Source organism: Chelonoidis abingdonii, chromosome 15 (genome assembly GCF_003597395.2).
Source record: "Chelonoidis abingdonii isolate Lonesome George chromosome 15, CheloAbing_2.0, whole genome shotgun sequence".
In the NCBI taxonomy this organism is placed as follows: Eukaryota; Metazoa; Chordata; order Testudines; family Testudinidae; genus Chelonoidis; species Chelonoidis abingdonii.
In genome coordinates, this window is record NC_133783.1 from 47,383,419 (window position 1) to 47,410,316 (window position 26,898).

The window sequence follows — 26,898 nt, forward strand, 5'->3', positions numbered from 1 at the left end:
CTTCCGTCCTCTGTTCCTGACTATAACCTGGAGATTCCCTATCATCAGACTCTCCCCTAAGAGAAGTCTGTGTCCGATCCACATGCTCCTCTGCAGCAGTCGGCTTTCCCCCATCTCCTAGTTTAAAAACTGCTCTACAACCTTTTTAATGTTTAGTGCCAGCAGTCTGGTTCCACTTTGGTTTAGGTGGAGCCCATCTCTCCTGTATAGGCTCCCCCCATCCCAAAAGTTTCCCCAGTTCCTAAATGAACGTAAACCCCTCCTCTCTACACCATTGTCTCATCCACGCATTGAGACTCTGAAGCTCTGCCTGCCTACCTGGCCCTGCGCGTGGAACTGGGAGCATTTCTGAGAATGCCACCATAGAGGTCCTGGATTTCAGTCTCTTCCCTAGCAGCCTAAATTTGGCTTCGAGGACATCTGCCTTACCCTTCCCTATGTCATTTGTACCTACACGTACCACAACCACCGGCTCCTCCCCAGCACTACACATAAGTCTGTCTAGATGCCTCGAGAGATCCGCAACCTTCGCACCAGGCAGACAAGTCACCATACGGTTCTCCCAGTCATCACAAACCCAGCTATCTATGTTTCTAATAACGCTCAGTAGTACTTAGTAAACTGAGGTCTCCAGTTCCACATCTGGGCATTGACAATTGATCCTGAACAAGAGTGCCTAAGGCTATGTCTACACTACAGACCTTACAGTGGAATAGCTGTACTGCAGCAGCTGTGCCACTGTAAGGTGCTCACGCAGCCGCTCTATGCCAACAGGAGAGAGCTCTCTTGTGGGCATAATTAAGCCACTCCCAACGAGCGGTAGTAGCTATGTCAGGAGAGCATTTCCTGGCAACACAGTACTGTCCACACTGGCGCTTTTGTCAGTGAAACTTATGTCGGTCATGAGAGTGTTTTTTTCACACACACACACCCGACTGACAAAAAAATTTCCGACAAAAGTGTGAGTGTAGACATAGCCTAAGTTTTAAGCTGGGCTCCCTATTTCTGACCCAGTTCTGCTCTCTGAAACATGCCTATATTACTCCCATTGATATCAAGTGAATGGAAGCTTCGGGCATGCCAACTCAGCCAGAACCTGATGCTAGGAAAAGGGTATGAACCTACATGTAATAGCTGGAAGATGACCATATGGACAGATATAATTCCAAATGATAATATTTCACACCAAAAACAAACCTGACAAATGTTTTACCAGTAGAATGTTCCTTCCTTAGATAAGCTGAGATCTAGTTGCTAAGTACAGTTTAATTTAAAAGGACACAACAAGGAATTAAACTGCACTGTAATGATGCAATATTATACTGGCAATGTCCAAAAGTTACCATCTGAACATATCATTATTTTCATATATTTTTAACCAAAATGTAAAGTAACAGACTCATAGGAGAAAAATAATTAGTAAAAAACTTTTTTTTTTAAAAGTGTAGGATGTCCTTACAATTGTGTCCCTTACTGAGCTAGTGTTTTCTTCTACTTTTCATTTCCTATTGTACTTATGGTCACATTCTGAATCCATTCATGTTAATGTAAACAGAGAACCCCCAATAACTTCAGTGGAGTCTTCCTCAATTTACACCAATATCAAGGAGAGCAGAATTGACCCATTGTGCTGAATTAAATTTCAAAATGACAACCTACCACATTTGCCTGTTTTTAAAAGGTGCAATATTACCTTTATGCGACTATTGCTAGAAAGCTAGATGAACAAAGATCCTCATTATCTCAGGTTAATATCACCTCAGGAATCAGCTCTTGGAAGGAAATGTTTTGCCAAGATGTTGTAGATTCAAAAGTTTTCTAGTTTGGTTGGTAGAAAGGAGTGTCTTTGTCTTTATTGAAAAAGGGGGTATATCTTTTTTATTAATAAAATGGATATTGACCTTAGGTGTTATCTCTGCAGTTGGTCATAGGCCATTTCTTAAATGGGTGTTTACAAATTTTTAAAAACTAAAACCTCATCCAGAAACGTGAAACTAGCTGCATCTCTGCTACAAGCCTGCTAAGTGCTGGGCTATTAAAGGACTAAACATCTTAATTTACATCTCTATGTCCCCCAGTTAGTTCAAAGGATCCCACTCTTACACATGCTTTGGAAAATGCCGGTGCAGTGCTTCTTAACATGATGATACTTCCTCTCCTTTCTTTCATGCTTTGATGTGCTGCAGTATAGTTAACATTATTGATATTTAAAGTATCATCATTGGTATCCATTTTAGCACCTACTGAAATGAATGTCATCAGACCTCAGAACCACTGTTCTAGGCTCTTTGCAAACTCAGGCAGATATGTCTTCATTCATTATACTTGCCTTACATTTTAAAGGTTTGCTTTGGCAATGGAAACAGGCGTTTGTTTATTTTTTAAATGAAAGCTGAACCTCTGGAGAAAAACTGGGAGGTCTGTGTGTGGTCCCCCATCCAACCTCACCATCTCATCTTTTGCACAATCCCAAGGTGGAGCACCTTCCTTTTTGGGAAACACTCCCTTCAAAGGGGAAGAAGTTGGTGGATTTTAAGTATTCACTAAGTGTGCAAGTTTAACTAATTAGCTCACCATTGTACACTGCTTTGTGGTATAAAGAGCTAGATAAGTGCTGAGTATTATAATAATTATTGACAACACAGTCACTAATAGTCTTCAGAAGGTACACAAAAAAGTACAGCATGGGTCATGGCTCTGAAAGCTTCCTCACATTGCCATGCTGATGTACCTTAATCTTCCATAACCTGGAGGGACCAACTGTAGAGGTAAGAAGCAGATTACATTTCCATTCTCATTCAGTCATTTGCATCTCTTTGATTCTGACAACAACAACAGACACCTATTTCCCTAAGAACAGGAGACCAAGGGTTTGACTGCACTTGCACTTTACAGCGCTGCAATTTTATCCGTCCGGGGGTGTGAAAAAACACCCCCCCTGAGCCCTGCAAGTTTCAACACTGCAAAGTGCCAGTGTGGACAGTGCACCAAACTCTGGGAGCTGTGCTGCCAGCGCTGGGAGCTATTCCCCTAGTGGAGGGGTTGTTTTTTTTGAGAGCTCTCTCTCAGCATTGTGCCGCAACTACACAAGCTACGTTAAAGTGCTGCCTAATGTTGCCAGTGAAGATGTGCCCCAAGTCTTTTCACACAGGTCATGAACTGTACAACTTGAAACCCCTTTTGAAACAGAAAAGATAGTAGTGACGCAGTTTATTACAAAGCCACACTACTGGACATCAGTCTAATAACAAAGGGAACCTAAAAAAACGTTCCATCTAGTTCCATAACAGAAATTCTTTTAAATCAGAGCCATATTAGCCTAATGCACCCATTTCAGATTACCACCACCACAAGTCCCTCACGCTACTAAGAAGTCTTTCAGGACAACTTTATCTCAGCATACACTCTGCATAGGGTGATCAATAAGGCCTCTTTCCATACTATTGACAGAGTTCTGGGTAGAGTGGAATCTACTAAAGAGAGCTACTAAAAATTACGTCCAAATTCTGCTTATGGGTAGCATGATTGAAATATTTTTCAAAGGAAAAATACTTCACAGTTTAACAACCAGCTGCTTACTAACAGCTGCAGCTAGCACACTATAAATTCAGTCAAAAGACCAAAGGGCTCAGTTTGCAATCAGTATGTCACCCGGCTAAGACTTCTATCAACAAGTGTCCTTGGTCTCCAGTGTTTTATAGTTTTAATCTTAAGGTATCTGCTTGGCCTTGAGGAGACACATTTTCAAATCATTGCTGGGGAAGCACATACATAAAGTCACTAACGAGTCTCTCAGATGAAGTTTGCCCCAAATTCCTGATGGGCATTAAATATAAATGAATAGCGAATAACAGCATGCAACTGTGATATTCCTTCTATTTGAGAGACTCAAGTCCTGCTTTAATAAAAAAAAAAATGCAGCTTATTTTGACACAGGTAAAAATTTATTTTTTAAATAGGTAAAAGCAAGGTTTAAGTGGTTTGCTGACACACGTGACAATGAGTGCTAGCAGGGATGAGCTGACACATCAGGGATGACTATAGCTTTGCTTACAAAATTACGGCTAAATATTGTCTTGGACCCATGTACAGGTCTCCCGTTGTTATCCACAATATCTGTACCCTAAACCAGAGGTGCCCAACCTATGGCCTGTGGGCCACACGTGACCCACCAGACTAGCATTTCATAAGGTTCGGAGTCTGTTTCAAGAAAATGCACTAATGGATGATTCATAAGCATTTTGTCGTCATGTTTACATCATTTTAGTTTACACAAGTGTGTAAACAGACAATACGGTACCTAGAAACAACCTATCTAAATACACATGAAACAAGTTGAACTTAAAATACGTGACTTTAAATCCTATTAAAATGTGTAGAATCTGTTTGGCCCACACTAGGTTGTGCTTTGGTTTATGTGGCCCTCCTGTGTAATAAGGTTGGGCATCACTGCCCTAAATGACAATTTTAACACTAAAGTTTTTAAAAATCTTGAAGTCAGGAGGTTATGGGGATGGGAGAGAATCCTCCAGGCTGATCAATACACTCCCTTTTATTCCTTCCCCTTCATGTTCTTTCAGTGCAGGAGAGTTGGCTAAGGCGCCCTTTGCAGCCTGTCAATAACAGGCTCAGGTTTGCTCTGACAAAACCAGTAAGTGTCCAAGTCCTGCTATCCTCCAGATATCTGCATATTGCATTGCCGTTCTTAATATCATGCAGCCCTGCGTGACTGCCTGTTTTTCATATATGGTAGATCCAGTCCTGCTTGAAGCAATTAAGAAAGATGCTGGAGACTAACACAAAATACTTATAAAGGAAGGATTGTGTTTGTGTTGTTGGCCCAGCATATTTTTAGAGCAGAGGTATAGGAAGGGAATGTTGTCTAGTGGTTAGAACAGGGTCTGGGAAACAAGACTCCCTGAGTTAATAGTAATACCATATATATAACCCAGGACTGATATTAGGCTAAACAGTCTCTCTGAGCCTCAGCTTACCTGTGTACAAAATATGTGCAACAGTACTCACCAATGCAAAAGGGCTGTTGTGAGGGTTAATTATATAATGTCTTTAAGCGTCCTGTTAGTATACCATATATTAGCAACATTTTAGAATGGGAAGAGGTCCAGTAGGCCATCTAAGTTAGTCCAACTACCTGCCTATATTGATTAATCAGCAGAGTCCTGTGGCACCTTATAGACTAACAGATGTATTGGAGCATGAGCTTTCATGGGTGAATACCCACTTCATCGGATGCATGATTAATGTTCCTTTTATTTCAATAAGTGCTTGGCTCACTCTTCCTAGGATAGGTACAGAGTTTTAGCTTCTCCTGCTTTCTTTGGAAGTTTACTCCACAAATTAGTTACCCTTGATGACATCAAGGTTGAATTCAGGGCAGAACAGCAAGATAAGATGCTGTAATCACTATGCACACCCCAAATGCTTTTACATTTTATGATCTCTGAGATTCTTATAAAGATTATTCAACAGGCTTAAGAAGGAACAAGCCATTTCTGTGCTGGTGTCAGAAGGAAACAGCATCTCACTCTGATAAACAAATCAGAAGTGTTAACTCCACAGCAGTGAAGGACAAATTACATACTCCTTCCTCTATAATACCTCCTTCAAGGACATTTAGGAGAGTTCTCTTAAGTAAGAGGGGAAATAAGGGTGAATAAGCAAATTGGTCAGTAACTACTAAAGTTAGCTCTCCATAGTATACACCAGAGTCAGGTTTTTCTAACAAAACCCTACCTAATAAGCAATTTACTACATTCAAACAGTAACAAAACATTTATAAGCATTTGATTAAGACACTTGCAAACGGGCTAACCCCAGGGATGCTAAGACCCCTATTGGCTGGCTCCAATGTGGTCAGGCAGGTATTAGCAATGAACCGTTTAAGTGTTTACTTTTTTATACTCTTTAATAAACAGGTGATCTCATTGCCAGTTACTGACCAATTTGCTTATTCACCCTTATTTCCCCTCTTAATTCAGGTCAAATTTACAACCCTCTTTCTTCCTAGGCCTTTCCTCCCCCTCCCCGCCCTTCTTGCTGTTCAACAGTTTTCCCATTGCACTTGGGTTCACACTGGCTTTAACACTGGTGTGTGGGTTGGGGAAGAGCTGTGTTGGCTTATTTTAATTCAATTGTTTTTTCTTTCTTTGATTTAACCATCTGCAGTCACCTCTATCAGTCAAAGGCCTTCTTTTTAGAAACTTCCCCTTATCTCACTTGTTATTCTTTGAACCAAACATTTGCCATACTTTTTTCCTTTTGGCTTTATAACTCATTATTTTTAAGGCCTTCCTTCTACAGTACTTGCTAGTCCAGGCCTTTCTTTACAACACAAATACATTTTCTTAACCAAAGTTAAGTTAACTAATTCTTTAATTTTATATTTATCCTATATGGGTAACAAATATAATATGTTGTTCCAAGAAATATAATATTATCTTGGACAAACCTTAATGAGTTTAATACCTTGGGGTCCATTGTATTAAATATCCAATTGTGTATGAGTTATTGTGAGATTGTATGGATCTTCTTTAGGAGAAGGGGGTATGCTAATATGATTCTTCCAGTTATCAGCCCTTTGAAGCCACACCCTGGAGAGGTTCAGTTATACTAGTTCAAACTGAATTCTCCAGGGACTAACAGACAAAGAAAGGGTCTATGGACAAATAGCCTGGTTTTAAACAGGCTTAGGGGTTTTATTCTGATCCAGAAAATGGACTCCTTAGGGAAGGGTTGGAAGGACAGACACTAACCAGAGCCCATGTGGAGAGATGGGTGTGTGAGAGAAATCTCTGGTCAACTTAGTAGAACACATGTAGGTTCTTTCATTGTTTTTAATATATATTTTTTTGTAACATTTTTACCTTAAGGATAAAAAATGCTTGCTTGGAAGAACTGAGTGATAACAGCGCTGCAGCAATTACACTCTGTCAGGTCTCTGAGGAGAGGAGAGAAGTTAAGCAGGCCTGCTTAGGCACACTGTCTTTTGCTGGAAATAATACAGTGAAGGCAGGGAACTGTGCAGTCTGGAAATATCCCAGTCAGAAGGGACGGCGATGTGGGTCTATACCCAAGAAAGGCAACAGCTGGGGAGCCAGAAGTCTAGGAATAGGTGCCCTTGCTGAACCACTAAGGAAAAGTACAGGTGCAGTTGCCCTAAACTGTGCCAGCTGTCCATAACATTCCTTCTCTAACTATTCTTTTCTCTACCATTCACCAGAAGCCATAATTCTTGCCAGGATACCAGTAATGGCTTCTGTGGAAATAATTCTGATGTCACAAATTTATGAGGCCTTCATATGAGGAATAAGCAGCCAGAGCAGAGGAATTCTTCAGAAACAAAGATCCTCAACCAGAATGTGCATGGATGCTAGGTGAATGTGCAGAAGAGAATAGATAGGCAACAAGAACCCTCTACCCAGTGCATACAGCTCCGCACAGTGACTGGGCACAATTGCCGTATGTGCAAGAGCACAATTAGTGTCACCTGTAGCATTAGCTATCCCAAAGGAAGTCAGGTGGTAGGAGAGATAAGCAGCAAAGTTGGCCTGGCTCAAAGGACAGCACAAACTATAACTTCCAAATGGTTGGCATAGTAGCTGGACTCCTCAGAAGCTCTTTAAAAAAAGCCTGCCTGAAACACTAGGCTTCCTGAAATCCCTCCTGGGATACAGCTCCACCCTGCTTCCACCCAACAGAGTGGCTTCAAGGCACAAGGAAATCCTCTCTGCGTGCAAAATATCCTTGGTGACAAAGAATAGAAGGAAGATAAATGCAACAGCTGTATTGAATAGAAGCTGAATTGTTTCTAAGTAGAATCTTTTCAAATGATTTCCTCAAGGGAGATACCCATCTTCTAGAGACAACCCCAACTCAACTTATGCTGCATTTTGCAGTCCCTGCCAGTAATCACAAAATACCACATACTAACTGGAAGACAATGGCATCACAGTCTCAGCCAACCAGAGCACCCAATAGGAAAGAGTAATTTTCTGAAGTGTTACTTTTCTGGCAGTATTTATGGAAATACTGACATGATAAAGAAGTTCCCTCAGCAGGTAGTGATGCTAAGTCATAAATTACTTTACAGCCTGGAATCCCTCTCAAATATTCCTTCCAAGCACATACCACTTTGGAAGTCCCTTCATTTTTCTCTACCTGTATACTCAATTTACCGTATTAATGTGAAAAAACACAGTCGATCACTAAGATAGAAGAGAAAGTCTAATTGTATGGAATCTTATATTAGTAGGATCAAATTAAAAACTACAATTTAAGGTGGCATACCATAGTCAGTATGTACTTATACTGTAGTTTAAAAAAGCCTGTAAAGTAAATGTACAGAAAGGACATCATAGATTAAAATACTTTTTGCTATGCCATCTGTAAATAGCAGTAAGAAGTTGCATGAAATATTACAAATATAAATAATTACACAAGATGAATAATACATTTGCTACATTACTGTCACAAATGTTACAGTTGTATTTCAGCTTTTTAGAAGAACAGAGTACTCTTAGTCATACTATGATGTAATTTTTATAGAATTTAAAAGTCTCCAATTTATGAATAGTAAACTTGAGTCAGAAGTTTCATTGTGCAATATAACTAACCCGCAAGTCTCCACTGAACTGCTAAACACATGCTGATAGAGAGCCTAAAAAGAATCCAACCACATTCGATGGCAATATCCACAAAATCCAAGTATTTTCAGCTACTTTGCAATAATGACAGTTAATCCACATCTAATTCAAGACTCTTAAAAAGCTCAATATAGAGTTATATGAAAAGACAACATTCTACTCAATATGAGTACTGAAGACATGTTACTCTTCAAAAGTGAATGGAGAACAGAGTGGAAGCAGCAAAAAAAAAAGTGTGACATTTTATAAAGAGAAATAAAGAGTTTGCATGGCAGGATAGAAACAAATTACTTTTAATTTTTAATCCCCAAATGCTTTTTTTTAAAGTTATTTTCAAAACCAACCCATACATAAGTTTAGTTGCATAACCATTTTTCTCAAACAATTCACACTTACCAGTGTCAAGAAATAATAATCAGCTCTGCCATTCCAAATCATCCTCAGCTCAAAAATACAAAACAAAACAAAACCACGCCCACCAATTTAACACAGATTCCTTTATGAGAGCAATTTCTAAACTTCCATCCTTTCGGTCCCGACTTCAAAGTCAGACTTTAACGGGACGATTGACTTAACTATATCCACTGCTGAATCCACTGAAAGTAAAAACTTATCCCAGTCAGCCACAGAAATATTCCAGAAATCTGTGTTTGGTGCTGCATTTCCAAAGTGCTTCTCTTCTGAATGGAAGGCTGTTTGAAAGTTGAAACACACAAAAGGCCAATGACTATAAAACTGGAGCCGTCTGACGAAGGCTCCTCCCATGAGGCTCCCCAAGGAAAGGCCAGTATCTAACAAACATGCAATTGCTTCAAAGGCATCTGATCCTACTTGGGGTCAAAGGAATGCAGGGCTGCGTTATTGTGGCACGCCTCTGCATTTCTGGACATTTACCCCACGCTTGAGAGGAAAGGACCTAATCGATCATTAAGCAAACTGCTCCTGAATTTGTAGGAATTTTGAGCTTGCTCTTTCTTACACATACAGGCTCCCTCTCACATACACACAGTCTCTCTCTCTCTTAATCACTCACACACACAGAGTAAGCCAGTGAGACTGACACGTGGTTTTCATTCTTTTCTCCTCAGTCTGTTACAAAGTTTCTTCCAAGACTTTTTGAGTCATGACAAGCTGATAGCTGTTTTGAGTTTTCACAACACTTTCCACTCTGTTTGACACCAAAGACTTGTACAAATTAAATGATTACAAAATAAACAACAATCCATGCAGCCAAGCCACATAACTTGATATTTAATTTTTAAAGACACTTCGTGGAACTCTTGATTGTTGATGTTGGCAGAGTGCTTGGCCTAACTTGAAAGATGAACTTTCCAATGTTCCAAGATGCAGGCAAGGTTCTGCCTAGTTTTACTAGCTATTATTGAAGCCTTACTTGTTTAGAGTTGTAAACTTAAATTCAGACCATTTAAGTGTGTCATTAAATTTCAGAAACATATGCTATAGCCCTGTAGCACAATGAAGCGGAAAGAGTTAGCTGCATCCCTAATTAATCCCTTCAATTGTCTATGGATGTAGGTCACCACAACATAAATATGTCCCTGTGAACATGGAATTATATCCTTATTTTCCATTGATGTTTACTGTTCTGTGGCCGCGGTTTATATACAAGTTGCCAGCAACCAAGGGGTTAATCACCAGGCTATTTTATACGTAAATCTAGTTCATATAATAGAAGATTTAACAGATTCACTGCTCACCAAATGTTGAGTTCGGGTATTTGATATACATGCTGAACTATAGAGATTCAATTCAGCAAAGTGAAGACTCTGCAAGGCTATGGTTGTAGAAGCCTGCAGACTCCCACAGCTCAATTGTGGGGCAAGCTTATCCTTATTCAAGTGACAAAACTGACTTATTTCCTCAGCTTCAGAACTCAATCTCTCAGAACTTTGCCCAGCTCTTGGTCTGGCACAGAACTTAACAGTACTGTATGCCCAGGGTGACCAGACAGCAAGTGTGAAAAATCGGGACGGGGGTGAGGGGTAATAGGAGCCTATATAAGACAAAGACCCCAAAATCGGGACTGTTCCTATAAAATCAGGACATCTGGTCACCCTATGTACACCTCCTGTTTATGCTCATACGGATCAAGATGGCTAACAGTAATGATGTCAGCTGGCCTGCTCTGAGCATGAAGCAAGCAGAGCTGAGCATTTAGAAAAGTCACTAATATTTTCATTAATTCTGACTTGCTTTTCTGTCCAGCCATTTTCACACACCCCCCTCGTTTAATTTTCCCCATAAAGCATTTGCCAATTAACAGTAAATTAAGAAAGAGCAAAAATCATTAATTAAAAAAAAAATGAGGAGTCCTTGTGGCACCTTAGAGACTACATCTGATGAAGTGGATTCTAGTCCATGAAAGCTTATGCCCAAATACATTTGTTAGTCTCTAAGGTGCCACAAGGACTTCTCGTTTTTGGGGGGGGGGGGGGTTGCTGATACAGACTTACACGGCTACCACTGAAACCAATAAAAAAAGGGTTAAGCTTGACAAATAAATTGGCTTGCTACAGATAGCTCACTCAGCTCCAGTACTGAGAATCGGCATCAGTACTGACAGCAAGAACTGAGATCTGGAGCAGAGGTAACATTACAAGCAGCTGCTAGAGAGGATGATTCTCTCTCAGGTCCCTTCTTCTCCCTCCCCAAACCTGAGCAGCAGGAAACCAGGAATGGAAAAAGAAGAGTTAATGGGATTTTCCTGGTGCAGGTAGGGGCTCTCAGCTATCCTCTGGTGCATGGGGAGTCAAGGCAGGAGGAAACAGAACAACTCCACTTTCATCTGCAATCCATTTTAAAAATAGCTTTTGCAGGTACACTAGCCCTAGAGGACAGAAGAAAAAAAGGGAAGAGACTGAGTTGCATTAAAGGCTCCTCTCTCCCAACAACCCTTAATCTTGGCAAACATCCATAGCCAAAGCTTATCTGAGTTCTTGCTGATAGGGCCAGTTCTAGCATTTTTTACCAGAACTAAAACACATGTTGCCACCAACTCTCTGCCACCAAAAATATTACTGACTCAAGTCCTAGCTTTCCAACCACTGAAACGAATAAACCACCGACTCTTGAACACCATGCTCACACCCAACTCTGCCTTAATGTGAATGAACAACACCGTCTCAGACGACAAATAAACTGGGTAACCATGGGGAGGGGTCATGAGATGATTTTTTGGCTCAATTAATCCATCCCCTCTCTGTTTATTCACTCATCTCTTATCACATCTCTAATCCCAGCTCCTTAATTCATCCAATGCCATTAAACTTGACACCCCAACCCCCTTCCATTACTGCTTGAGTTCTCCAGCAATTTATTCAATTTCTTCCCCAATGGTTCTCCTGGTTGACATGGAGTTGTTACATAATAATCCAAGAACACTGATAATTTTATGGATACTGTATGTGACCTGATTAGTAAAATGAAGTTACTGCACTGTGTGTTATTGGACATCCCTGTATGAACATACTGATTTAGCTGAACAGGGGACTGATGGAAAATGACCAGGGAAGGAATAAGCAACCTCCCAATAAACCCTTTGGGGGCAACTACAAGACAGCAGCCTGTATCCAGGCTCTAACTGGAAGTTACGCAGCTATTTTGGTAGGAGTCTAGAGATCAGAAGGATATTAAACAGTTAAAAGGACTCTCCAGAGAGCATGTTGAGCATGCTCTTCCTGGTGAGAGCAACTGACCTGGATGACAGAAACACAGGTCCTGCTAAGGTAGCTGAAAGACGTTGGGGCCTTTCCCCAGGTTCTGGGGAATGGTAAGACTTAGGGAAGGACCGGCAAGCATATAGGGTGTTTATTGTTTTAAGCCCAGTTTTTCTCTTAAACGCTTGGGTTCTAAATAATGTAATTCTTGGTTTTAATAGTCTGTCACTATAAACCATTGGACAAAGCTGCTGGAGAGAAGAGAACTGCAGTGCTAAATTTAAGTTAGGCCTGTGAGGTGACTACAGTTAGTACCTGAGGTCTGCAGCTGAAGGCCCAGTCTGAGAATCGGAGAATCATGTGATTCCACCCCCAACAGAAGTGATGGCTCAAGGCCCAGGACCTGAGTGAGACTTCTCTCCAGGAGGCCTGGAGGAGTAGCGATGGAGTCAGCCCTTATGCACGAGGTATCCTCCCTCAAGTGAACCACAAGGCCACTACCCCTCTCCCCCTTAACATCACTTCTCACCAAAAAGCCCCCAGATATTTGCTTGGACACCTACAAGAAATTAGACAAACTAATGATCGTTGATATTTATAGGGGAAAAGCCCAAGAAGGAATGTATGTTTTTATCCCTTCTCCACAGCCTTCATTTATTAAATGGCTTAGATTTAGCTATCTTCTGGCTAGAGACCGTCTCTTATGTTTGAACAGTGCATAGCATTTTGTGTGTACTACTATAACAAATCATCATTATCGTAACAACAGTTTACATAGGGGTGTGCGTGTGTGTGTGTTGGGAGGGTAGAGATATGTATCGTTAAATCTTGACCCCCTAACCCCCAACTGCAAAAGCAGATTCTGCTGCTGGAGAATTGGGAGGCAGCTTGTTCTGTGTGCATTCTGATGAGTTTTAGCACTTTGGTCCCAATCCTGCAATCAACAGTATTCATTTGGGCTCCATGGAGGGCCAGCACACGTGGTACATTACAGGATTGGGGCCAAACATAACCTGTTGCAGACATTCTCCTTTGAGAGAGAGGGAAGTTTATCATTAGCCCCTACCAAGACGTGAGACTCCTTGTAGCCTGGGTGGCGCACTGCACTCAGAACCGCCCCTTTCTTCCCCCAAGATTTTTTCAATCAATCACCAGACTTAGGTTGGTTCAAAACCCCACACCCCCATCATGGGGTCTGATTTATTCAGTTTTCTATGAAGGGTGACTTACTTTGTTGGTTGCCCCAGGACACCCATCTTTGGGTCCCTATAAAAGTCCTGTTCAGCTCTTCATCCTGGTTCAGGAGACATGCCTCCCAACCCCCTCCCTGGAGCTGGAATTATGCTTCAAATTCTCACTCCCTCAAAACAGGAATCCCCCAGCTCTCCTCCTTGAAGCCAGGTCATGAGTTAACCGGTCTCCCTGTCTCTCTTTGAACCAGAGTCCGTCCCCCCGGCCCGCTCCTCCTGGAACAAGGTATATATACACATCAATGAAACAGACACTCTGTCTCTTCTTCTGTCAGGATCTCTAGCCCTCTTTCTGCAGCCAGGTAATTCAGGCAGTTATTACCTCTCCATAGATAAACGTCTCAGCTCTCCTCCATGGTGCTGGGTTATAATGTAAGGCCCAAGCCAGCTTCTCTCTCACTTGGACCATTTCCCCTTAATTAATACTCAGGCTAGGAGGATCCATCAGGCAGCATTCTTCTATTGATGGTGTCTGCGTTGCTATGAGGGAGGAGACAGTTGGGTCCCCTACTCCCAGCTCACCCTCAATTGGTTGTGTGAGAGGGGAGCCTTGCTCCCACGCTCTCTACAAGGCTTCTGGTCCTAGGGCCCTTTAGGATACAGTGATGGGATTTTCTCTCAAGCAATAATTATTTCTGGGACCACTTCCTCCCTCTCTCTCAAAATATTGGCTCTTTCAAACCTTAAAGGGCCAAGCCATGTGACAGGTGGGCTGACTAGTAGCAACCACTTTCCTTAAGAGAGCAGACTACCTCATCACAGTCCTATTTTACAAATATGGAAACTGAGGCACAGAGAGCTTAAGGGCCAACACTTTCAACCTGGGTGTCCGAAGTTAAGCACTAAGTCTTTAATTCTGGATTCAAATGCCTAACTTTAGGTGCCCACGTTTGAAAACTCTACACTATGTGACATGACAAAGGCCACAGTGGGAATCACTATCAAAGCAGGGATCTGTCCCATTTAATCCATGAGACCATGCTACTGAAGCTGCCCCTCCTTGTGGCTAGAGGAGCTGCCTCAATGCAGGCAGACATCTGGCTGGGAGCTAATGGTGACCCTAGCACCATTAGTGGTAGCCGGGCCAGCACTCCCCTCTTCAGCTGTGAACTTAATCTGAGGTTTTTCAACACACTATGGCAATTTAGCCAGTCTCATGTTTTCAAAAAACTCATGAATCAGACCTCAAAATGTTCCATTTCCCGCACCCCCAATAAACAAGCTGTCTATGCCCCTCTTTACTGGGTACAAAATACAAACACCCACAGACCTTTTCTGTAGAATGGAACCTTATATTTACACTGTTTCCTGTACATGAATACAGCCTCATGAGAACTATTTGTGGTGGCTGAACATTAGAGCTGTGCAAATCTCAGCAGTTTTGTTTCTTAAGACTTTGAGAGAACCTCTCTTTCAAGTTAAGTTTTGCATAGGGGTTTGAACCTCCAGAATATCACTGAGTTTCAGGTTTGAACAAACCATATTCAAATTTGGAACCACCAAATTTTTCCTGGTCTGGGGTCAGAATGATAGGAAACCAAAGGCTTTTGCATAGTTTCCAGTTGAAAACAAAAATTGGCCCAAGCTATCTTGAAAATCAGCCCAGGTTTGCTGAAAGTTTTGTAAAAATCAGTGATCAATCCCTTTGGCAACCCCAGCAGTTATTTGTGAAAACAAACAAACAAAGGAAGCAAACAAACGAGTAGTGGGACTTTGTGGAGAGGAATCCTACTGCAGAAGTTTCACATATCACTGTAGCATTTTCAAAAAATTTAATCAAATAGTTACACAATTCTTGTAGACTGCCACAGTAATCAGTTTAATATTTTGCATGAATGAAAGGAGGAATGAAGCTATCATAATGAGTTAATATAAATCAATTTTGAAACAGACAAATTGTAAAACTACCCCAATCATTAGAAAACGACCAATTGTATGCACAATTGGGAAGACAGGACTAGAAGTGATTGAGTCCAGACCCTTGCTATGGCAGGCAAGCCTGCGTATAATCAATTTTGCCCTCCCTTTGAAAAACAAATGCAGTTTTCAGTGAGCACTGAGTTATTCTTAGCTTTGATGCTTCTATCAGCAAGAAGTGAATAACAATGTTATCATAACAACAAATTCCAAATGCTTCACGTAAGCTCATAAAATCAAAAGGGTTTTACTGATTACATTGTTTTATCTTTCATTAGGCAAGTTAGCTGTGAAAACAATGGGGTTCAAAGGAGTAAAGGCAGGTTGGTGACCTTCAGGTGCCGGCGAACAGGAGCATAAAAGCAAGCATGTTGCCCTTCCCTGAGCTTTGCATGGGCTCAGTAAGTATAGAGCACATCATCAGAACAGGAACCTACACTTTCTAGGGACACTGGTCTCAGATTGCATCTGTCCACAACATCAGAATAAATCAGTGCATGTGTGGATGAAAAAGAGTGGCTAATGATGGGCCAGACTGGCAACCAGTTTCGGTCCTGTCCGATTTACAGATCTCCTACCTCCTTCGTTTGCTACTGGGGCAGTTGAGAGAATCTGAAGGGCTCAAGCTAAGAACTTCCCAGTTTAAACACAAAGGGAATGTCAGGCAGGGCATACCCGGAAAAGAACACTTGATTCTGCAATGCATTCCTGCTGCTGGTCTTTAGGGTGTGTCTACACTGCAATAAAAAAACTTCACTCCACTGAGTCTCAGAGCCCCAGTCAGCTGACTCCGGCTTGTGGGGCTAAAAACTGCAGTGTAAACATCTAGGCTCAGGCTGGAGCCTGGACGTTGTTACCCACCATGAGGTTTTAGAGCCTGGACTCCAGGCCAACCCTGGACACCTACACTGCAATATTTAGCCCTGGCACACAGCCCCCAGCTGTGACCGTGCCACAGGTCTTTTATTGCAGCATAGACATGCCTTTCAAGGCCAAGTGCTAAATTTTCTGTTGGTATCACTGCATTGGAGCAGAGAATCTGGACTAATATTTGTTGACTTTCAGACTATGCTATGAAGACCTATCTATTTTTCCAGGCTCCTTCCACTTGGACTTATCAGGCGGTGATGAAGGGGAATGAAAGCATTTAAGGTAGAAACATTCTAGAGACCAGAGTTTTACTGAACTCTTTACTAAAAGAAGATCAGGACAGAAGGGGGTCTGATGGAGAGAGTCCTATGGATGGCCTTCAAAGAAAGGAAGGAGGTGAGACTGAGCTTATAAAAGAGGAGAGACCCTGATATGTTTGAAACACATTCAGTGATTACCCCTTCACTAAATTAGGTCTTGATCTTGGAGGGCACTCAGCATCTTCCAGGATTGTACCCTTAGAGAGTTCACAGCAAAGACACCTACGACTGTGGTGACTAAAGTCTCAACAAACTGACAGGACTTTCTGTCCAAGGCGAGGGGAGGGGGCACCCCTTGTGGCAGGGTTGGAAAGACTTCAGCCTATAGGGCTGCATGAGACTGATGGGTGACCCCTGGTATTTTTGGTGAGTGTTTAAAGCTGTTTATTAGGTTTTCTCTGGCATGCTTTTACCTTAAGAATAAATGTTCTTGCTTACAAAGAGCTGTGTGGTAACTTGTAACTGCCTGCAATACACCGTTCATAGTCCTTGCACAGAAAGCAATACACTGGCAGACTGGCTTCCTGAGGATATCACAGTGTAAGACAGAGCTGTGCAGCCTCAAAACCCCTGGTCAGGAGGGAGCGGGACAAGGGCCTCTGCTCAGAGACAGATGATGGCTAGAGACCTAAGACCTCAGACCACTGACCTCCTGGAGAGGACCATGGAGGGGCAAAACAGGTGCAATTACCTTGAAACTGTGACAATAAGTATGCAATACAGAAAGACTGATCCAGAACTTTTCATGCAGTTATACAGCACCAGCAGCAAGCGGTACCTGAATGCTAAAGCTTAGCTAATTTTGCCTAAGTCCCAGATGCTATTAACTAGGCACACTTTGGCTTCCAAGCACCTAGGACAATGCCTCTTTTGTAAACAGAAAGCCTATCATTATATCAACATGCAGGTTACATGTCATGCTAATTGAAAATTCTCTGATGTCACATTCAAATTGCCATGATTATGGTGCTTAGTCCAAAGTGCCAGGTGAGAATGATTACATACTGCCTGCACAGGATTTGCTTCTCCAAGTACCACACAGCCCATTGAGTGTATCTTTGTGCTTGATAAGCTAGGCTGAGACCAGGGCCGCCCAGAGGATTCCGGGGGCCTGGGGTCTTCAGCGGCGGTGGCCCCCGCTTCGGTGGTAATTTGGCAGTGGGGGGGTCCTTCCGCTCCGGGACTCGTCACCGAAGTGCCTCGAAGACCCGCGGCGGGGGCTCCCCGCTGCCGAATTACCGCCGAAGCGGGACCCGCTGCCGAAGTGCCGGGTCTTCGGCGGTAATTCAGCGGCTGGGGGTCCTTCTGCTGGAGCAGAAGGATCCCCCGCCGCCAAAGACCCAGAGCGAAAGAAGCCGCTCCAAGGGCCCCGAAAAACTCTCGTGGGGTCCCCGGGGGCCCAGGGCAAATTGCCCCACTTTCCCCCCTCCCCGCCCCCAGGAGGCCCTGGCTGAGACACAGAGGCAAACACAAATTTGAGTCAACTCTAAGCATTCACTTACCCTTGAAATTACAAGTGTACTGCCAATTGTGGTCACTGATATTTAGATATGGGCATTGAGCCATTTGCCTGGCCAAATCTATACGCCCAACTCATTTGAATCTCACTCTGAACATACAATACATATGTTTGACCTTTTTCATACAAAACAATGTCCCACCCATAGGAATTGTCAGGAAGGACAGAGCATATGACCTTGGTTAAGAGTCAGGAACAGAGAAAGGAAACAGAAGGAAGGAGTAGTTGCAGAGCATAGTCAGAGTGAAAATGGAAAGCAAAGGAAAAGGGAAACACTGGGAATTCTGGATCTTAGAACATCTATGAAGAGGAGTCTTTATTGGGGGGCACCAGCAAGATGCAAGTGTGCCAAGATGCAGAAAAAACTGGAACGAAGCCACAACCCAAAGTCACAGAGAAAATGACCGTGTCTATAACTGCTTTTCTCTGAATTGCCCACCACAGGGTTCAGGGCTGGGACTAATCGCTCTTTACATATTCCGTTAGTAACAGGGAAAATAGACCTAATTGCAAGGTGTCCAAATTTGCGAAGAGAGTACAAAGAGAGCAGTGAGAGCTGACATATGGTGAATATAAGGAGGTTGCAAGGTTGAAACATACATCTGTGGAGAACTACCAGGAACATAAAAGAATCAGAAGTGTTTTAGATAAATGAGAAAGAAAGAAAAGAGGAAGGAATTTAAGAAGTCATGGTGCATTGACTCCTCATACATTGAAAATATCACAAAGCAATACTGCATTTCCTAACAGAATGCTTACATTTTATTAAACAGAAATAATGTTTCTCTAGAGGCATTAAGGGACCTTTTAACTTTAAAAGCCTATGCAGTATCCAAGTCAATGTCAGTACCTATGTTAAGAGTATATTTCTCAAAAATATACTTGAGTGTAATTGAAAAATAGCAAGGTCCACCTGCAGCTGGCAGGGGATAGATTAGTAAATGAATATTTAGTTCTTTGCTTTCATGCACTTATCTCCTTTAGTGCATAAATAGATTAATTGAGGTAAAATGTTTAACCAGAATGCTATGATGGATCTGGTTCTCCATTACTCTACACTTTGTGTAGCCAATGTAGTGATATCATGGGAGTTATATATGGATAAGGACTACAGGACCAGTTCCCTTGTGATTAGAAAGATAACACTTTACTAATGGCTATTCCTATGAGAGAGAATGAGATTGATAGACTGGAAAACGGAGAGAAAGAAAATGGATGCTAGAGTGCCGGGAAGAAAGGCAAATAGACAAAAAAAAGTCTGATGAAATCAGATATCCTTCATTTTATGTGAATAGCTTCAGCTATTTTTTGTTCTCTGTGTCGTAATCCTGAGATGTATGCAATATCTGAAGAAGGAAAAAATACAAAATAGTGAATTTTGAAGTGGGGAATGGAGGGGTATGGAACAAGGGGAAGCTGCATAATCACAGTTCAGATTCAAAATTATTTTTAACACAATGATTCTTTTTTCAAACACCACAGGTCTCAAATAGGCATAAAGTTCCAGCAATTAGAACCTACTTGAGTGCACAATCTGAGAAAGAGCTATGAATTCCATACCTCACTCAGAAAGACTGTTAAAATATTTAATATTGTATTTACTATGCAGAGGGGGAAAAAAGATCAAGTCAGTATTTACTAAGGAGTCAACATTCTTTTCAGACAGCTTACTAATCTTGCCAATTTCCAACTGCAAGAATAGTGCATGAAAGAAAATTTAAAAAACATGTCTAGGCCAATTTTACTTATAGGATTACTGTCTGGCCTACGTAAATAGAATAAAGAGGGTTTTTCAACTTACCCTGCTCTGACATAGAGTGCTGTGATTTATTTGGCATGTAACAATATTGTTTAGCTTTATAAATGACATAGCTTAATACAGGTATAAAAGAGAATGAAAACCAATGTAAATATTGGAGGGAACAGGGTCTGCACCATTATGGCATGAGCTTCAACAGGCATCGGGTGCAATTTTCAAAAGCACCTAAGAGATTTAGAGTAGGGCTGGCTGGAAAACAAGACTTTCATTTTGCAAAAAATGTTGAGGTTTTGACGTGTCTTTTCAGTCCAACATGGAACAAAAACAAGAAGAAAGAGACACCCACCCCAGAATAACCAACAGCCCTGGGGTGTGGGAAACTCAAGTTCAAGTCCCTGCTCTTCCTTCCCTCCCTCCCCCCACAAGAAATACATTCTGCTACCCGAGAAATCTTCCTTACACAAGTTTCAGTTTCAATGAATTAGCGTGTTCGGACAAAAAACAAGCAAAACATTTTCTCGAAAAATTCCCAACCAGCTTAGGAGTACAAGTACCATTGCATAATGCCGTCCAGAACTCCCAAGGCACTCAAGGGCAGCAGGCATGTTGCTAATGCCACTTAAAGAATTCCAGCACACTCGTTCACCACAAGTCAGCTCTGCTGCCGGGTTCAGAGCGGGGGCCATAGCTTCTTGGGGGTAACTGCGTTCAGAAGAGATTGTGCAATCATATCTGCAGTTGTGGCCAGCTTTGTGGCTCTTTACACCCTTCTCACCCTTGCATATCTACACAATCTAACCCCAGTTTAGTAAACTGAGCATCTCCAACCCTCTGAATTGTCTGGAAGTCCACTAAAAAATTGGATACTTTGCCAAATCAGCTAATCTATTCCTAGCACCTAAAAGCAGCACATCTGGGAATGACATCACAGCATTTAATCATTAAACCTCCCAAAGTACTTTTTCAAAACTGGATATTGGTTCTGGAGTCCCAGCCAAATTCTAGTACAGCTCCAGAAATGTATCTACAAATGCCTATACCACTTTCAATTGAATACAGAATTTTCTTCATATCTTGTTCTAAATGGTTGTGGTGCACTGCTCAATAACTGCCTTACTCCTCTGCAGAGGTGGAGGCATATCAGTGGCAGGTGCAGTGATTCCTAAATATATATGGGGCCTATGTTATTCAGTTGCACTTGTACAGGAAGCGCCTCTGTATAGAGAACCTCTTCTCTCAGCATACCTATGCAGCAACAAGAGCACAGGATGCCATTCTGGTACTCTCTTGTGCAAAAAAAGGCCCCATCTAATGAAAGTGCTATCGCTCCATAGTTCTGAGGATTTGTGATCTGCCGTTTGGGGGCATGTTCAGGCCTTTTCTATGTATACCTCCTTTTCTCTCTCTAGTAATGAACATGTGCAGGAGGAAAGTAGTAGGTGATGGAGTAGCCATCTGCTAAGCACCAAGTGATCTGAGCAGTACTGCCAACCCCAGGCATTCCAAACTCGCAATCCAGGCCCTCCAAAATCATGAGATTGGCTTGGGATTTTGAAAATAATAAAATTTGGGTATTTTTGTTTGGTTCCTGATTTTTGAGCCTGTGGAGTGATATTATTGAGCTATTCTCTGCAGACACAAGGTCAGGAAATTATTTTTTTCCCTCTCACTTAATCATCATGAGACTCCAGGAGGTAGGGCTTTAAAATAAGCCTACAAATGTTATGAGACTTCCAAACAATGGCAAGAATTGGCAATACTGCAGGAACCAGTAAAGGAAGTTTGATGCCCCTGGAGAAGAGGAAGGAGAGGATAGTCTCCCTCTTCTTCTCCTGAGGCTTCTGTAATCACCAATACAACCCTTCTGTTCCTAATAGTAGCACTTTGCTCCACTTTCCCCCAGAAGCACAAGAATTTCTAGCATAACCCACTCTCCTGAAAATAATCCCTCCACCCAACGCTGGACATTAGAGAGGAAGGAATATCCCCTTTACCCAGGCAAGGTCTCAGCATAGACTTGGACTTTTCCTGCTTGTTAAAGGGGCATGGTTTGGATCTCCCAATTGTACCACCACCACAGAAGCAACCACCTAGCCCATACTCCAACTAGAAAGTAGAGGATGGTCCTGAAAATTAAGAATTCCATCATCTAAAAAGGTGGCTAAAAAAACAACAGTAATTTAGGCCCCTTCTATCTAACACAACTGAAGTTTCACTATAAGGTATCTTGGAATGGACTGGGGTTGAAAACTACTCCTTACGTAACACAAGACACACCAATTTCCTTTTCCTAACAAAACACCTATTTCCACTCAAATACCCTAGTTTGGGATTTTTCATGACTGGCATCTCCTCTGCCCTAATGCAGATAGACATCACAGGCCCAAATTCATGTGACATTTTCCTCACGTCTGTAAATTTTACCCTGGATATTTACTATAGCAAAGGGACAAACGGATACCACTTTTTTAAGGCAGAAGATCCTGGGACTGGGATACATGGGACAGAGTATGAAATTAAACAAAAGACGTTTTAGGCTGCATATCTGGAAATATTTGCTAACAATGAGACCCACTGGATTGTGGAACAATCTGCCAAGGAAAGCGAAGGAAGCCCCTGTTCCTGAGTTATCTAAAAATGGACTGGTCAATATACACACAGATTTCAAATTGCTCTGCATGCAGTATAGCATATGTACTGACAGTCATATAGATATAAAAGTTACATTTGTGCTTATAGAAGTAGCAGCTGCTTGTTGGTACAAAATACTCATAGTGGAAAAACAGGTGACAATTAATTCAAGTGTATGCAAGTATTAAGCAAATAACTTATGAATTGCCAACAGCTGTTCCAAAGACCTCACCCTGTTTGCCACAGGTATTAATTTAAAGAATGATACCCACCCTAATTTAAACACGTACACACACTCTTTCTTGGCTTCTGAGCTGTTCTAGACCAGGCAGACAGCTGGTATACACTGGAAAACAACTACACTATGAATCCTCCATCCTTTTTAAAAACTGACACACACACAAAGGAAAACAAGTTCAAGAGATAGGATAAAATTAGATCCCAAATTTCATAATCTTACAGTTTACAAACAGATTTCTAAGGAGACCAAAAGAAAAGAAATTTTTTTGTTAAACTTTATCACACTTTGGTGGCTTTTTTAGTGTATATTTTGTTCAGAGAAGTATGCTGTATTGAGCCTTTGTCCCAGAATTACATAGAAAGGAAGTAAAATCCCTATTTTTTTCACCATAATGGATAATATTAAAGGATGGAGGACACAGATCTTAATTTTCCCCTCATATCACTGTTTTATCATTGTAACTTTGAGGAATGTGGCATTGATAAACATTATTTTTCCTTCCTATTCAATTACATCTTTTTCATATCTATAATACCAAGAAAGAATGCATCTAAATAGAGCATTATTGCCCTCTGCAATACTTAAGCTTTTCACAGTACCTTTCTATTCTGATGTCATCTCTTGCCTCATCTGAGGTGGCCTTGGTTGTTACAGCTATAGCATCCTTTTCAGATACAGGAAGAAGAGAATGACAGGGCTCAGGGAAGTTGCTGAGATTATGGAAAAAGCAGTGATATGATTAGTTAGTGCAGAAGAGGTCCTAGGTTGATATTCTTTTGAATTAACATCTATGCTCATGCTAGAAATGCAAAATAGTGCTGCAAAAATGCACAGAAGAAAACACATTTCATTTACTGTTTTTAAAATAAAAACCATGTTTGAGGCATTCTTGAGCTCCCAACAAAATGTTTTGCACATACACAAACCCTGCTTAAGAAAGCTACACATATGAACTCCTAGTCAGTACACAGATAATATACAAATGCAACCTCAGTTCATTGAATGTCTTTGGGAACACTTAATATTATCAAACAATCAATTGCATTGTTAATGTAATTAGCAGGTGTACTCCCCTCTCTCTCTCTCTGTATTCATCTTTTGTCTGTCTTCTATTTAGATTATAAATTCTTTGGGGCAGGAACCATCTCTTTGCCCTGGGTTTGTACAATAGCCTAGCACAGTGAGGCACTGCTCCATGACTGGGGATCCTAGGTGCTATGGTAATACAAATAATATTCAATTTATCAGGGAATGGGACTGTTTTGAATAACAGTGGGTCAAGATAACGGAGGTTAGAGTAATCAAGGTTGTAAGGTAGCTGAGTTTTTTAACTTTCAGATTGCAGTCTACAATGAAAACACTGCAGGCCCAGTTTTTAAAGTAAATCACACCCATTAAAGGCTTCTAAGTGTAATTTGCTTTGCTAACTTTAGGCAGTGCAGTGTGAAAATTGGGGTCATTACAGAATCACTACAGGGGAGTTTAAGAACTAGGAAAGGTCAATGGAGCTGTTGAAGATCAAGGTCTTTACAAATCCCAAAGGGTCACTTCTATTATATTTAGACCTTACAAGGTATTTAAAATTTCTTTCATTTAGACCAATTTTTGGTTAAAAGTCAATGGTAGCCATGACCATCTGAAAACCTGCACCACAAACAACAGATTTATATGTCTAAAATTTATCCCTCTGCAACCCTAGGACAATGACAACTCTGTCTCACAAAATTAATTTAAAATAAGTACCTTTCTCTAGGGAATCCTTCAGTAACCATGCCCAGAAGTTCATTGATGTCATGTTTCTTAGGCTCAGTGAATGAAAGGGTTGGTACCTTTCCTTTGGCATCCAGCGGTGAGCTGTCCTGTTCTGAATGCATCTTGCTCCATTGATTTTCAGAAGCAACATTAAAATCTGTACTTATAAAATCCGATTTGGGCTCCATCCCTGTAACAGTTTCTGAGTAATGCTTTTTTGTTTCTGTCCCTTGATCTTGAATGCTTGCTTGCAAAGCTGCATCACCTTCACTAATTAATACTGTGCCTGTAATACCTGTTTCAGGGATGACTCCAAGTTGTTCATTGCCACATATAGAAGCTTCTGCCTCTGCTGTGCTGAACATGGTGTCACTTTCTTCCTTCACATCCCCCTTAGTCACACTGCTGAGTTCATGTTTAAAGTCAGCCTGGGAATGATCATCATGGCGTAGTTCATTTTTTAAGTTATCTATTAACCCATGTATTGTTGCTTCCTTTCCCTGCTGTGAGTCTTGAAGATTTCCTAATATTTCCAGGCATTTTCTACTTCCCAAAGCATCCAGCATCATATATGTGTCATCCTGAGACTTAATTTCCTGCACAAGATTATTGTGAGTGGATTTCTCTTGGATTTCACCAGACAACATACAAAGATCACCTCTTTTTACTTCAGCTTTGAAGATGTCTCCTTGGACAATTGTTGATGCTGATACGTTGCAGGTACCATTGACAGTGCTTGGGTCACAGTCTTTACTTTTCTTCTGCTGATTTGGCATAAAGTCCTGGCACTGATTTTCATAAGATATTAGATCTTCTGATTTTGCATCACTTTGTACAATTAAATTACATTCCTCTGCCTCTGGGATGGCTGCACTTTCTAAATCATTTTTTGGAACAGTGCCTGTATCTTCTGAAGAGGTCCCAGGAATTGTGGGCTGGTCCTTATTGTAATAAGATGCAGTTAAGTTTGCAGCTTCGGTCCCATCAGATGAAGCAGATTCCAGCTTTTCTATCTCTTGGTCCACAGGCTCTCCAAGATTCACACTGCTAGTATGTGTACCTTCCTCTCTTTCCATCTGACTGCTTTCTGTGCTGCCACTTTTGTTGTCCAGCTTTCTTAAATTCGTAAGAGGCAGTTCAACAGATTTAGAACCATCCAATTCGGAAATTTTCTTTTCTGAAAAGGTACCTGGCTGTTTATGTTCCTCGTTTTCTGGAAGCTTTAGTTCTCTGAGCATGTCTTCTTGCTGTGCTGCCTTCTCTTTGGGAACTTTGCTAAAAATCTCAGAATCCAAAGGCAACTCTTGTCTCTCTATTTCTGAGTCATTTTCTTGTCCTGCATTATTGATGCTTCCATTAACTCCTTCACCTATTGTGTTAGGCTCTGAAAAGTTCTTGGCACTTTGCAGAACTGGTATACCTTTAACCACGGGACTTTGCCCACTGCTTGCATAAATTTCAGATGAAAGCTGGGGTAATTCAGTATTCACAGCATTGCGCACAGGTTTCTCAAATATTTTACTGAGATGCTCCCTGAAATCAGGAAAGCTGGCACCAGCACCAAAGGTCCTGGAACTCGGAACATCATTCTCCCTTTCACAGTTTTCTGCAGTCTCTTTGGAAATATTTATTTTTGTCTTGGTTATGCTATTACTCTCTTTCAAAACATTTTCAGTTTTCTCTGCACTTCCAGAGTTTTCTAAGATCTTCCTGTACTTGTCATCTACACAGATATTTGTTGCAATTTCCTCATTACATCCTTCTTGTTTACCAGCAGATGAAAGACTCAGCAGCCTCTCTCCTAGGCTAGGAAGACTGAACAGAGGCTCCGTTGAACTGTCACTGTGCTGTGCTTTGAAGTTTACATCACTTTTTGTTCCTTTAGTTTTAATTGCAGATATCTCTTTCTTTAGCTTCTCAAAATTAAATTGTGATAAGTTTCCTGCAAACTGCCCTGCATCAGCAGAATCTGGTATGGGCGAAATACTCTCTCCTTCACACTGGAAACTTTGGCCAGGAATACTTGTTTCTTTCATGGAAGTATTTTTTAAATGTGCTGCTTCAGTGCTGTTTTGATCAGCTGTGCTTATTATCCCTGGTAAAATGTCTTTTAAATGCACAGGTACGGTAGCATCAGCTGTACTCTGCAAATCAGAAGCAACTTCTAAGACATTTTGGCACATTTTAACTACCAGCTTATTATTTAGTAACACACCCACAATACCATCATTCTTACAGTTTTCAGGTTGCTGGCTAGCTTCACTATGATGATCCAATGCAAAGGTCGATGCAGAAAGAA

At 41.4% G+C, this 26,898-nt stretch overlaps 1 protein-coding gene across 9 annotated transcripts in view; it reads right to left on the reverse strand.

Moving 5' to 3' along the window:
- Nucleotides 1-24,843, reverse strand: part of TACC2 (transforming acidic coiled-coil containing protein 2) — a 148,527-nt gene extending 123,684 nt beyond the window's left edge. For all 9 annotated transcript variants that reach the window (XM_075072499.1, XM_032776699.2, XM_075072498.1 and 6 more), the window contains exons 1-2: nt 24,591-24,843; nt 23,447-23,557 (exon numbers count right to left, since the gene is read on the reverse strand). In XM_075072499.1, coding sequence (XP_074928600.1) covers nt 23,447-23,557; nt 24,591-24,787 — 308 coding nt within the window. In that variant the 5' untranslated portion in view covers nt 24,788-24,843. The remainder of the gene's footprint in view (nt 1-23,446; nt 23,558-24,590) is intronic.
- Nucleotides 24,844-26,898: the final 2,055 nt, after the last annotated feature.